Source organism: Empidonax traillii, unplaced genomic scaffold (assembly GCF_003031625.1).
Source record: "Empidonax traillii isolate 1590-97213 ecotype Southwest subspecies unplaced genomic scaffold, ASM303162v1 scaffold196:size3368384, whole genome shotgun sequence".
In the NCBI taxonomy this organism is placed as follows: Eukaryota; Metazoa; Chordata; class Aves; order Passeriformes; family Tyrannidae; genus Empidonax; species Empidonax traillii.
Genome location: NW_020955389.1, coordinates 2,289,046 through 2,303,997, shown reverse-complemented (window position 1 = coordinate 2,303,997; position 14,952 = coordinate 2,289,046). Strand labels below are relative to the sequence as shown.

The 14,952-nt window shown below is 38.7% G+C and overlaps 1 protein-coding gene across 5 annotated transcripts in view; it reads right to left on the bottom strand.

Annotated features, from left to right (window-relative positions):
- Window positions 1-14,952, bottom strand: part of LOC114058971 (dynein heavy chain 5, axonemal-like) — a 157,743-nt gene that overhangs the window by 27,716 nt on the left and 115,075 nt on the right. For all 5 annotated transcript variants that reach the window (XM_027886895.1, XM_027886897.1, XM_027886898.1 and 2 more), the window contains 4 exons: window positions 13,755-13,919; window positions 9,021-9,288; window positions 5,786-5,907; window positions 4,237-4,584 (listed from right to left, as the gene is read on the bottom strand). In XM_027886895.1, coding sequence (XP_027742696.1) covers window positions 4,237-4,584; window positions 5,786-5,907; window positions 9,021-9,288; window positions 13,755-13,919 — 903 coding nt within the window. The remainder of the gene's footprint in view (window positions 1-4,236; window positions 4,585-5,785; window positions 5,908-9,020; window positions 9,289-13,754; window positions 13,920-14,952) is intronic.

Here is a 14,952-nt window from a genome sequence, read left to right as displayed (position 1 = left end):
ACCCGGGTCTCTGCAGTGACAGTGCAGTGTCATTTCCCCTAGACCACCGGGGGCTCCCGCACTTTATTACACTCATATTCTATATGGAAGGAAATACACATTTGAAGATACATTCTTTTCTGCTTTTGCTGTTGCACAGTAAGGGCTTGATTGTTTTTGCTGTAGCAGATTTTGTGGCAATGCTATAACCCACATCAGAAACATGAAGAATATGTGCTATTGTGAATGTAAATTGGAGTGCTAGTCCAAGGGCTAACAAATATTGGTGTAATATTAACAAAGACAGGACTGTTACATGGGAGACAACTATGGTTCTGTGATTTGATGCAAGTGATGTACGAAGAAATAAGAACAAAGAAACCAGTGGGTGGATCAGTGCTCTGCATGTCCTGTATATTAATCAAGGTGCCAAATCTCTCATTCTTTTTGATTCAAAATCTCTGGAAATTTTTATTAAAAAGAGGATGTTGGATTCTGTCTTTCATGGCTTTTTAGCCTTATATATACTCAAAAGCTATTGCTAAATCTCTCCACTCCTCCGAAATCAAAGTAATTTTCAAATGAATTGCTGAGTTGGGTTCACCCTGGGTGGATGCCAGGTGCCCACCAAAGCTGCTCTATCATCCCCTCCTCAACTGTACAGGGCAGAGACAATATAACACAAGGTTCATAGTCTGAGATAAGGACCAGGAGAGATCAACCACCAGTAACAGTCACAGGCAAAACAGACTCGACTTGGGGAAATTAATTGAATTTATTAACAATCAAATCAAAGTAGAATTATAAGAAACAAAACCAAATAATAAAAACACCTTTGCCCCACTCTTCCTTTCTTTCCAGGCTCAACTTCATTCCCAAATCCTCCATCACCTCCCTCTCACAGTGGTATAGGGAGATGGGGAATGGGGAACAAGGCTCATGGTGAGTTCATCACACATTGTTGTGGACTCTTTCCTCCTCAGGGGGAGGACTCGTCACACTCTTCCCTGGCTCCAGTGTGGAGTGCCTCCCATATAAGACAGTCCTCCATGAACTTCTCCAATGTTAGCCCTTCTCATGGGCTGCAGTTTTTCATGAACTGCTCCAGTGTGGGTCCTTCCAGGGGGCTCAGTCCTTCAGGAACAGAGTGCTCCAGCCTGGGTCACCTTTGGGGTCCCAAGTCTTGCCAGCAAATCTGCTCCATTGTGGATTTCTCTCTCCTATGTTCTGCCAGGAGCCTGCTCCATCACAGACTTCCCACAGGGTCACAATCTGTTTCAGACATCCACCTGCTCCAGCATGGGGTGCTTAATGGGCTACAGATGGGTTTCTGCTCCATCATGGACATCCACAGGCTGCAGGGGAAACAGCTGCCTCACCCTGGTCTGCACCAAGGACTGCAGGAGAATCTCTGCTTCCACACCTGGAACACCTCCTGCCTCTCCTTCTTCACTGATCTTGGTGACTGCAGAGCTGTTTCTGGCACATATTCTCACTCTTCTCTCTGCCTAAAGGCTCGTGCAGGGTTTCATCCTTGAATACATTATCTCAGAGGCACTACCACTGTTGCTGATGGGCTCAGCCTTGGCCAGCAGTGGGTCCCTCTTGGAGCTGGCTGGCAATGTCTCTGTCAGACATGGGGAAGCTTCTGGCAGCTTCTCACAGAAGCCATCCCTGTAGCTCCCCGCTGCTGAAATCTTGCCACACAAACCCAACACACTGAGTTCCACAGCCCTCTTCAGAAGTCAGCGTTCATTCTGCTCAGAGAATGAAATTTGATCAGAAGAGCAAGGACACTGCTTGCTAAGCAGACCACTTCAGTCTTTATTTCTTAACCAAAACTGGAAAGGGGAGGAAACAAAGATACACTGTTTTGACTAGCACAATATCCTTTCTGAAATGAAGAAGACTGGGAGATTAAAAGGTTAAAAGTTTTCATGAGCAATTTCGACAGCTTTTAGAATGACAGAAGAAAGTCCTAGCTTGATTCCTAGGGAGTGAAAATGTAAAGGACAAAAAGATGTTTGCATTCCTGGACTTGCTTCTATTTACATAAAAGCCAAAGGTAAAATTCCCCTACCTCAAACCATACAGGCAGATTTTTTACAGGCATCAAAACACTTTAAAAATACATTGCAGCATTGTGAGATAGGTCTCCAAGTACTTAGAAAAGCAGATCCACGAAAGTAGCATCTGAAATCTGATAGAGCCAAGGTTCATACAGTGATAGGAACCACTTCATGAGATGGGCTCAAATGGATGCCACTGGTGCATTATCCTGTCTGCTTTTACCCTCACTTGGAAAAGGTGCATCACTGCATGCACAAATACCTTTACATTCTGTTTTCACTACCTTCAGAGATTCAGAACTTTTCATGCTTAGTTTATGACCTTGGAAACTTCTCACCCTCTCAGACAGGATATTATCAGTAACTGAAAACCAGTTTTTTCTGTTCAGTTCAATCTATTTAATTTTAATAGAACTTACTTCTAATGGTATTTATCAGCTTAATAGAAATGAGACAGAAATCCAGAGCATTCACTTCTGTTTCAATTTTAACTAACTTCATCATGTGTGCCTGTCCTAGAGGGAGCAGAAAGTAGTCCATCCTCCAATCACTGTGACCACTGTGGTATACACATGTTGGGTCATGTAAAAGTGGTTGCAACCAGGAGCTAACCTGCAGTCTATCCCATCAATTTATGGCAGCATCCCCACTCTTCTGTTGTCAAAATGGAATAATCTCCCAATTATAACTTGCAAAATGAGACCATGGGGCTTTTTTACTTTCATTATTTCTCAGATTGTATGTCTGCTCAATCATATATGGAATTGTGAAACCATAAAATAATTTCATTTAGAAGGGACATCTGAGGGTCATCTAATTCAAACCACCTGCTGAAGCAGGGTCAGCTAGAGCAGGCCGTCCAGACAACGGCCAGTTGGGATTTCACTGAGACTACACAACCTGTCTGGGCAAATTGTCCCAGCAATTGACCACCTTCACTTCAAAAAAGTGGGCTCTTGTTCTCAGATGGCATTTCCTGTTGCTTCACTTATGCCCATTACCTCTTGTCCTTTTACTGGGTATTATCAAAAAGACTCTGGTTCCATCTTTACACCATTCTAACAGGTTTTTATACACATTGATAAGATCCCACCTGAGCATCCTCTTCTCCAAGCTAAGGAGTTCCTGGTCTCTCAGCCTTTCCTCATATAGCAGATATGTGTGTCATATGACACTTATCTAACCCACACATTGTCAGCTTGTCTGGGAGATAAGTTGTTATGGGAGGTAAGGTCAAAGGTCTTACTAAAGCTGAGTTTAAAAATATCCACAGCTTTCCCCTAATCAACCAAGCTGGTCATTTCCTTGTAGGAGGCTGACTGGTTGTTTCAGCATAATTTCTCCTTCACAAATCCATGCTGGTTACTCTCAGTCATGAGCTTGTCCTTTGTATGTTTGGAAATGCTTTGAAAGAGGATTTTCTCCAGCACTTTCCCAAGGACTGAGGTGAGGCTGACCAGCCTGCAGTTCCCCAGTTCTTTCTTCTTTCCTTCTTGAAAAGTAGAGAAACATTTGCTGTCTTTCATTCTTCAGGAACCTCTTTCGATCACCATCACCACATAAAAGTATTCGGGAAAAACCTGAACATGACATCACCCAGATGCCTCAGCACCTATGGGTGCTACCCATCAGGCACCATCAACCTACTGATGTTCGTTTTGTTCCAGTGCTCCCCAACCTAGACCTCCAGCACCAGGGGTAAGTTTCTTGTTCCAGACTTTTCATCTAGGGGTCTGGGATTCCTGGAGGCCAGTTTTGCTGGTAATGACCAAGGCCAAGAAGGCATTCAACCTTTTCCATATTTCTCCGAAGCTCTCCTGTCCCACTCAGCAATGGTCCCATTTTCCCCTCTCATCTTTTCATTGCTTTTGTAAAATCCAGTTATCTGTGCCAGGAAGTTGTCATGAATGCACTCAAGAAATCTCCTACAGTGCCTGAACCCTTCTAGCAGATAATTAGGGTTGTTAAAAGTCCTCCACGATGGGACCAAGGCCTGTGAATATGAGACTTCTTCCAATTGTTTGAAGAAGGCCTCATCTACCTATTCCTGGTCAGCAGATCTACTCTGAATACGCACTGTAATGATCCGTCTGCTAATCTTGACCTATACACACATGGTTCTGAAAAATATACCTGATTAAGTTATTTGTTTGACAAAAGTCCCTTTTAATATATTAAAATCTTTTACCTCTGGTGTATCAGTCACTGGCAATTGCTCTATGTACTGGAGATAATCTTCAACTGTTTTCCCTTTTGGAATAACGTAATCTTTGTAGAAACAAAAGTTTTCACTAAACATATGCTCTCCAAACCAGACTCTTGCATAGGTGTTCAGCAGCGCTTTGTCGAAGTCATCGGTGACACGGCCACCATACTGTACTTCTCCCAGCATGTAGCGAACACAGCTCCAGTTCACTCCGTGTTTAATATCCACATCACTCAAATGATTCTGAATGAATTGCACGCTGGCTGTGAAGTCTGCCTGATTAAATTCATAAGGAATATTCCAGCCCAGTGGACCAAACTTTCGCCTTTCCTGTAAAATAGAGTTAAAGATGAAAGACTGATTGATAGTAATTCTGAAGAAAACTTAAATGCAGAAGAATATATGAAATATGCTAAGAATGCAGTAGTCCATCTGGACCTCTATTTCATCACCTTAAAAAAATATATACTTTTAACACACACAAGGCCAAATTCTTCATTAATTATCTAGTAGCTAAATACCTCCCCATACAAATAAATAATAGGAATATTAACATTTTAACAAAGAAAAAAAATCCTCTTTTTTAGGTTCAGCAAATATGTGACTCTAGAACTATAGCTTCTGAATTTCAAAAATTAAGCTACTCTTCGAAAATAGGGTGTCCAAACTCATCAGCCATGATCATTGTCTGTGGTCCTCCTATGGACCAGATATATTCATATCACTGCTGCCTCTGCATGGTGCAAATGTGCAGTTGGAAAAACTGCCTCTTAGTGAATCATTCACAGATTCAGCTGGCAGTATGTAGGTCTTAGGGCAATATCTGGTAATTAAAATTTTTTAATTTTCACTAAGAAGGAAGTGATGGGCCAAAGAAAAGCATACAACAGGCTTCCACTGGACCACAGTGTATCAGTGCATGGATGCCATAGACCTAAATTAGCTAGGCTCCATATATAAACTAAGGATACTGCAAAATCTATCAATAGAATGATGAAAAGTTGTGGTTAATCTATAAAGCATTTCCTTTAACAGAATTTCTGAAAGTCAAGACCCAAAGTCTTCTTTCACTTACATCTCCTCCTAGAGGTTTCAGAGTAGAAAGGACTTATACTAACCCTCTTAGACCTTTTTATCGTGAATGCAGCAGTTTAGGATTACAGTTTTCCAAACCAACTTGTAAATTTCTTTGGTGTACTTTTATGATTTAAAATATTAGTAAAAAACCAGTTAGTTGAAAGACATCACACAGTCATGCCTCAAGAGTTTAACAGAAGGATACTCTAACTGATCAGTGGTTGATTGCCCTTTTTCCCCCTCTGGAATACCATCTCTGCTAGAGGTACAAGACCAACATGAGCAGAATTTTAAGTTCTAAAACAGTTGCAGTAATAGAGGTGTGTTGTTTTCTTATTTTATTTGTGTTAATTTACCAACAGGGGACTTCCCTTTAAATATGTTTTTCATTTAATAACAGGGTTCAATAATAAATATAACTTTATGACAGAAGAGAAGAAATATATTTTTAAACCTGAACAGTTGAGTGAAGAAATGCTACGGCATATAGCAAAGGTTTCCACTGTGGCATTTTGCTCGCTTCTAGCAGATCCTGAGTAACAGCCGAGTATGTTCGTTTTAGGCCAGCTTTTACACCTAGAAAATAAATATGAAAATGGAATACATGAGCAAAAAAATGTAAGGAATCCATAAGTCCAACATCTGCTAAGCATAATTCTTTATTCCGATTTACAGTATCATCTTACTTAAGCCTGGAAGTACTCTCTTAGAATCAATTATCTGTTTAGCTGATCATAGCAGGCAAACTTCAAAAACATTTTGTTTTAGTTAGATAAAACATGAAATTCAGTTCAGGAGTCTGGAAGAAATTAAAATTAAGTGATAGTATCCTAAATGTTACAAATAACAGCTGAAATATAAACATAACTATTCAGCAACTATACGGCAATCAGAACACCTAATATCATAGGAAATATAGCATTGAATATCCAAGAGTTTGTTTTGATATTTACTTATAAAATGAGATTTTAGTTATACTTAAGATAATTTTATTTAGATTTGATTCCTATTAAATCTCAAAATTCTGTATGCAGGTTCTCTAACTGACCTACAGGTACCAAGATGATGAAATGAGAGCCTAAATTCATAGTGGAAATACTAATACTTGCAGAGGTTTCTTTGAGCACCGACATCTCATATCCCAGGCACAGCTTTAGGTAGTTGGTACTGATACAGTCTATGCTTCCATGGAATACATAAGCCTGACTACTCCCAGATGCTTTCAGGAAGCGCTACTCAAGCATCATCTGCCTTTGGCAAACAACCCGAGTATAAGTTACTGACATCAGGTCCCTCTTATGATATCTTCCACCTAACCAGCTTAACACAAGTCAAAGTGGACTAAATGATTTCAAGTGCAGCGAACAGATTGTCCAAGTCATCATACTTCCTATGACACAATAAAAGTCCTTTTGCTTCTTTCTTCTTCACAAAGATCCTGCAAAACAATATTCAAATACATAGCTTTTCCAAATATTATAAAGGTATCATAAGAGAGTTCCAAAATCAAACAAAAGTGCCTTATCACATTGTGCTACCAATGTGGCAGGACAGTACTAGAAAGCAAAAAGTGTTTGTATTTTGTCCTGACTTCAATTGCTACACCAGGCATATTTCTGTCACTAACTTCAAGTTGTAAATTGGCTATAACTTGATTTCTAAAATAGCCTCTTGGAGCTCTCGGTTGTTACCATTAGAATGATAAGGAGGGGGCTGCAGCGCAATAAAAAGATGCTGAGCAATCAACACAAACAGGGGAGAGGAGGAGACAAAGAAATTAGAAATTTTTAACAACAGACCAACTAACTTGAGAAGGGAGAATATATGCTGAAACAGGATGTCTTTCACAAGATCAAATATTTTGTAGAAATCTTACTAATGTTCAAAGGAAGATAAATGCTGAAATAAGAGGTTTAAATGTCTGAAGCTTTAAATATGACCTTGGATAAAAATTCTCAGTTCCTACTGACATCATCAACTGAAATCAGTGGCAATACATGTATATAAATAAAGGGCAAGTTAATGCATTACACAGTTTGTTAACAATGAGGGAGTCAAAAAATAAAGTTGGTGTCAGGCTTGAGGATTCCTTTTGGCTACAGTCCAAAACACAAAGTAACCCTCCCCTATAATACATAGGGAAGTATATAAAGCAGGATTATAAGTTGCTTCCATAAACATATGAAGAGTGCCTGCATGTAGCAGTGTAGCTTGGGTAAGAGAGAGATATTCAACAGCCGAAGGGCAACAGGTTAGACTATGTAGAAAAGCGGGTTGTTTGCATATTACACAAAATAACACCAAATAATTGACACTTGGAAGTGACCCCTGGATGTCACGTTGCACAACAGCTCTTCTTGGAGCAGGATCACCTGCAGCTGGTGGCTCAGCATCACATCCATGTGGGTTTTGAGGGTGGAGTCTACAAACGCACTGAACAAGCTGTTCCAGTATTAGACCACTCTCATAGTGAGTTAAGTTTTTTCTGATGCTGAAGTGGAATTTCATGGATTTCCTTTTGTGTCAATCACCCCTCTTTCTGTCACCTAACACCACTAAGTACTGGTTTTTTTACTCATTTCCATCACATATTTATATGCATAGATGAGATACCCTTCTCTCTTCGAGGCTAAACAATCATCTTGGCCTTTTCTCATACGACACATTTTCCAAACCCTTCAGCATCTTTGTGCTCTCTCTCTGGACTCATTCCATCCATGTTTTTCTTGCACTCCAATTAATACAGAAGCATGAGTCCAAACTGCTAAATCAGATGCAGATCATACCTTGTGCTTTTGCATAAAAACCACTTAGGTTAGGAAAACTGGCTTAGAGGTTGAGAAAGCATCCTAGTTTGAGGAAACATTCTGTAAGTGGGGAAAGATCCTGGATATAGGGAGGTGCATGGAGGCAAATGCCAGGGGATACCCAGCAGGCCACTAGTGTCCAAGACTGGTAGCTGCAAGTAGCTGCACAGTGAAACCAACATTACTTTCTGCTCAACCTTCCTGGACCACCAGCAATGTCTCCAATGGGAAGAGAAGTCAAGATAAATGCATTACAGAAGGTTGGGAACATGATAGAGTGAGTGTGTAAGTTAAGCAAATAGCATAAAAGTCCTAATCTCATCAGTTCTTAAGTAAACCCCAGTATTCAGATCCATTAAGAGTTGTTATTAACTGTCTTGACAAAGGCTAAGGGGTGATTCAGTAGCAGCTCACAAATACTTAAAGGACAAAATAAAAGATGCTAGGATCAGTCTCCAGTCAGCAGTCTCCAGGCAAGAAGCAACAGCAACAAACGTATACGACAGCTTTGGGTGAGGTTAGGCGTTCAGAGAGTCCTCCCTTTTCCTCACTCAACAGAGCACAGGATTGATCCCACTCTGCATCCTTGGGTGGCATCAACTGGGCAGAAAGAGAAGACTGATGGGGTGTACTAAACTTAAGGAAGGACCACTGTCCTGGAATTCTCCACAGATTCTACACAAGCAACAAAATAATTATCAATTTCTGTTACAAATCCAAGAAATATCCATTTTCTTCCCAAAAGAGCCTTGCTTTACACATTGCAAGACTGATATACACAGTGCTGTACTTAGCTGAAACACTGCACAAAGTATAGTGATACCTTATTGGTTGGGGGGTGAAAAACAAGCCCCCAAACTCCAAAAAAGCATGGTTTCCTACCTTGAGGAGGTTCATTGGTAAATTTTATAGAGGACTGTAAAAGATTAATAGGAAACTCTGGATGAGCCTCTGTAGTGATCCAGGTTCTGAAATCTTCACTCATAGATTCTATTGTTGTGATGGTGTCCATTAATTCACCAAGAAATTCCAAGCCAAGGTGGCAATTTTGTAAAAGGAGCCATCCTCCATCTTGCATGCACTGATTTAACAGGTGTCTTGCATGGACTTCCTGGCCCTGACCCATTGAAATGGTACGACATGGGATGTTCTGAAATGAAAAAAGAAAGTTTCTTTTATGTGTAGTTCCTTAGAATGATTATACACATGATGTATTGCTTCTGTAGGTCCATGTACTAACATTGTGCCACAAAGAAAACCATTATTATCAATGGAGACTGATTCTATTAAAACAGAGTTTAAAAAAAAAGTAAAAAAAAAAAGTAAAACGCTTTAAGTTCCTTTTACCTTCTACCTGTTGGAAGAAATTTTCATCTACTGGATTTTTTTTGCTGATCTAACAAAATCAGTGGGATAAGACAATCGAAACATTTTTCCTTCCTTTTCCCCACTTTTCCAAATAAAGCAAGACATAAACACAGCAAAATAGCTACCTGACCATTCTTTTTACCAGGATATGGACTATCTTGAGAAGGGCAGATGCCAAGGCTTCAGATAATAATTAATGCACAGAATAAACCCAGCAATTCTGGTGTCTTCTTACTGACTGAACATATTTTTTTCATCTAAAAGAGAACTGTTGATGAAGCAGGTAGGACAGGAAAGATTGGTTCACATTTAATAATTTCTCAGGAAACATTCTATATTTTTAAATGGCAGCTGTGGAGTCTTATTCAGAGGATCCTAGTTATTGGCTCTAGCAGATTTAGAGCAGATCTAGATTTAGAGAAGACAAAGCTTATACATACAAATACAAGAATTCTGGAATTTTATGGAGTCTTTTCTCCAGAAGCTATGGGAGAATAAAACCAATTGTTCAGCAAACCAGAAGATGATACAAGTTATCACAAGGGGAACTGAAAAAGACAAGGTGGTGATCAGGACCACACAAGTCTGTCAGTAAAGTGCAGGCAGATCCTCTCTTGCTTATTGTTCGTACTACTCTTGTTCTTATTAAGTAAGCAGCCCCCTGGCTTAGTTTGGCTGCCTGACTCCTACCAGGGAAAACCAGAATTATGAAACCCAGGGGAGCATATTATTCTGTATACATGTTGAGGGCAAAAGAATTGATGAGAAGGCTTTGTTTCGTGGGCAGTTTCATGGTCAAGACCTACAGCTGAGTATCCCTCATGCTGTGAGTGATAAGATGCGTAAAGACTTGGGAATCGGGACCTGTCTTCAGCTGGCTGAGAGCTACAGAGGTTAATCTTGAGCTTTACTGCTACTGAGACTCACTGTGAAACAAAAGAGAAGGAAGACATCCACTCCTAAACAGTGTGGATGAGGCTACCCTACTTTTGGAGGAGAAGATTAGGCATATGTCCCAAGCTGTGCTGGGTCATTTGGCCTTAGGGTCAGAGAACAGGCCCTGACCTGATTTTACATAAAAGCATAAATACAGCTGCTGTATTTGATTCTTCACATCCTGGCAAGATTAAATGAGAAGAGAATGCCAAAGATAAGAAAGCAGTTAAGTCCTATTGTCAGGTCAGTAAAACTTGAAATTGTAGCTAAAAGAAGCAAAGCTAAACAGCCTGTGAAGTTGACTTCATGACAAAGGAGCAAAAAACTTTATCTTTTCTAAGATGCATCTGAGCACAGCTAGCACTTTTGTAAGTCAAAGACTGTGAGTACTCCTGTATAAGAGTCCATAAATATTCAGCTGAAAAATTATTTCCTAACAAAGCATCTACTCATAATTTGCTCTTCTCAGCAAGGTTACCTCCCAAATGTACAATCATTAAAGGTTACAGAAACATCAAGAGAAGGAAAAAAATATTTTTCACTATGGATTGTCCTCATTTTACTCCTTCTGAAAGAACTCTATCGAAATGTCAGCACACAGAACGTTTCTTTCAATAGTGAGTCATGCTAATATATTTGTGTCATCTTAATACACTGCTATCCAGATGAAAATACTAGCATTTTAGTCACTACAGTGGCCCTGACAGATCTGTTGAAGGTTCTGTGCATCACTCCTGAAAAGAAGAAACTCTCTACAATAATAATAAAAAACCCCTCGTTTTAATGGAATCAAAGTTCTAGGCATAATAAATGTCATTTTATTACAGAAAGTTAAATTTTCCCTCCATCTTCAAGTGAAAGTAAAGGGGGCAGGAATGCAACCAGTTTTATGATAGAGCTTGTTTAGTTTATAAAAAAGGTTATGTAGCTCAGTAGTCACAGATACTGTTTCCATTTTTTGGGGAGAAGGCCATCTAAATAACTAAATTTCAGAGTGAAAAATAAATTCTGGACACAAATTTGAACACTTTCAACTGCAGACAATTGATTTATATTGTTAATATTACACTTAGAGGTACCATCAGTACTGAAAATCAATTTTAAGACTACAAATCATGCCCGTAATAGGGAAGTCCTTGAAAAGTAGGCCCAGCGTGTATTTTGGAAGTTTTTTATCATTAAGAATCAAAAAATCAAACATCAACAGCCCCATAGTGAATAGGATACTTTGGAGGAACAGAATCGCATATATACCAAGAGCAGATCTTTCGTACAGCTAACCTTTGTTAAAGATTTAGTCTGGAGAAAAGTAGAGAAAACCCAAAGAAAGGCAGGCACTAAGTACACTTTGTTGACAAACTAGCAAAGTAAACCCAAAGCCCTCCTGCAAATGTTTCTGAAAACTGTAAATTATTTCTAGATATATTTTTCAAAAGCTAGAGAACTACTGAAGTGCTCCTCAAGTTGCAGAATCTTAACACACATTTTTATTTAAAAAAAATATCTGTGTCTGTAGTTTGATTTGCAGAATTTGGATGGCTTTTGTAAACTTGAAAGGTTTCTATATGCTGTGGGGTTAGATCTTTAACTTTAGCGTTCTTGCCTCAACTCTTGAAGTAAACATTGTGGTTGACTTCACATTCACAGCTGACATTATAGTTGTGCTTTGTTATGTGCTTTGCTAAAGGCAATCCCTTTAGCTCTTTTGCAATCTCTTTTTCTATTTATTCTATACACATTTCCTTAAAGCGTGAAAACATATTGAGACTGTCCACTGCAATATACTTTTGGACTGACAGCAAAAACCTCCTTAATTTAACACTCGCAATCACAGAGCATCTTCTACCTAGCAGCACTTCCCCAGGCAGGCTAAGGTCTCGCTTAAGCTTTGACAGAACAGGAAAGCATTCCACTCCACTCCTTGCAAGAGTGGCTGGAAGTGACTGGCTGACTTCAAGTAACTGTGTTAGGAGATTGGTGTCCCCTGTTCCCTTACAGGGTCACAATAGAAATACTCAACTTCTCGATGCAAGTCAGAGTTAAGTTCCAGTTGCATACTCTGAATTGCTTTCAACTGAGTCAGTTTTCTCTTTATTGATTACAGAAACTAACTCCTACTAGAATACCCATCTAGGAGTCCATTTCACAGGATGCATATGATGAATAGGTGAATGAAAACATCATCACAAAGGTGACACTCCATTTGTATTCATACTGTATGCCATGAGAACAAGAATCTCCCCATGGTCATCTAATGTGTTACTTGAAAGCAAAAAACAGCTAAAAAAAATTTGCCCATTTCTAGTCTATAAATATTCTTGTAGTTAATTTCAAATATTCTATAAAGTCAAAATGGTTTTGAAAATAGAATTTTTTGTAACGCATTTTTAAAATGCATTGCTTCCAATAAGCCTAAAAATTCTGCTCACCCAACTGCTGTTTTTCTCCCTCCTTATATTTGTCTATTTGCAGCTGTCTGCCTGCTCAGTTTTGGGGGATGAGATTAACAACTTCAGACTAAAGATTCCTAAATCTAAACACTTAAATGAGAGTTAGAACATAATTTAAGCTGTCTCCAACACAGACAGACAAATAAGAGTCCTGATTTTCAGAGAGAACAAGCATCTACAAATTCTAATGAATAAGCTAAAGAGATTTATGGGCGTTCCCCACTTTTGCAAGTATGTCTTACTTAGTGTATACCAAAATCCTGCACCATTAAATGAAAATGTATTCTAACAAGGAGGAAAATTTATGGAAATCTACTGTAAATAACTTCTTCTTGGGAAAATTTTACATGCATCTACATTGTGAACCACAAAACAAAGCAGAGTGCCTTTAAGTGATGATGTGCTGTAAGAAATGTTAACTATCTCCATCAAGTGAACAGATTGAATGGTAGGGTCTTCAAATAATTTCTCTTGTCACCATATTTATGATTTTTTTTTCCTGTATCTTCCTGTGACTGTTCTTGCTCTCAGCTCCTACAGCGAATGCAACACAATGTAAACCACAAATACTGTTTTGTTTTCACAGTTCAGTACTTTTCCTAAGTAATGGACTATCATAATCTGCTGGATAAAGATGGTGGATTCACTGGAATCAAACAACTGCAAAAAGCAAGACTGCAACATTTCCATTTTTCTAGTAATCACATTTTGGCTACTGGTCAAAAATTAACTTTCTTATAACACTAGTATGAATACAAATATCATTATTTCAACTTCTATAAAATGTGGAAATATAATTTCTATTGCAAAGGACAGTTAAAATTGTCTTTATCAGCTTCAGACAACTCATTTTGGAGGATACCTTTGATTTTGCAAGACATTCTATACTTTCAGTTGGGTCAGATCCCACTGATAAAAGGCAAGTCAAAGGTGTTCGACAGTCACTTTCTGTCCACATTGCTTCCATTTCAAGAATAAATCCTTCTGCATATTTCCCTCCAAGAGATTCTGCAATGTAGTGTCGAGCCTGAAAAAGAAAAAGAGTAGGTATCAGAAATATATATACCTTTTTTGTTTGTTTTTAATTCAGCATTAATCACTGATGTGGAATTTACAAATACCTACATTGGTATGCCATTCATTCATTATACCTACCTACAAATCTAAGCTTTCATTTACAACTTTGGTTTAACAAAAGTTACAGTCCACAGGAGGCAAACACTGAAATTCTCAGATAGCAAACTTCAAACAAAGAAAAGAAAGAATTCTGCTCACACAACAGCCATTCTGTGAATACTGTTGCTACAGGATGCTAAATGCTTTTTTTTCTAAACAACAACAAAAAAAATTCATGCAGAATAGACCCACTGTCAGCTCTGAGGACATCCTAGATATTGCCCCTAAATTACTGACTGCTAAAAGTTGGTGGGTAGCCAAACAAAAGAGTTTCTCTATACCAGTTCCATTCCTAGCTCCTTTAAGCATGTATTGCTGACACTGTCTCTACAGCAGAGTGGATTAGACAGATCTCTCATCTGACCCAGTTACAATCTTCCATATGTTTGTTGGAACTTCAAACACATTCTCCTGTCCAGTGGTTATCCAATTCAAGTTTTTTACACTGAATATCTCCTTCTACAAAACATAAACACAGTTCAGACTTTATCCTTAAAGGTCAAAACTTCCCTATGCCTCTATTTTCTTCTTTTCTAAGACATTTTCTGAAAGAACTTCTAAAGCTACCCTGGTGTATAAAATTCTTTTTTGACTGACATGATTTCCAAGCTATGCAATGACTAGCACAGATTCTGAGGCATGTATGACGGAGAGAAACACCCAGGGACAAGGTGGACTGAGGAAGACATCAATTGCAGAAAAAAAAAATAACCTAGTCATCCACTATTAAGTGTAACTTCTGTCCTAGCAAAGGCAGGTAAAATCTATATTACTTGGAAAAACATGGTAGGGAAAGAAGAGATAAAGCAGATAGTAATAAAAACATTCCCTCTTTCCTAAAAAAAAAAAAAAAAAAAAAAAAAAAAAAAAAAAAAAAAAAAAAA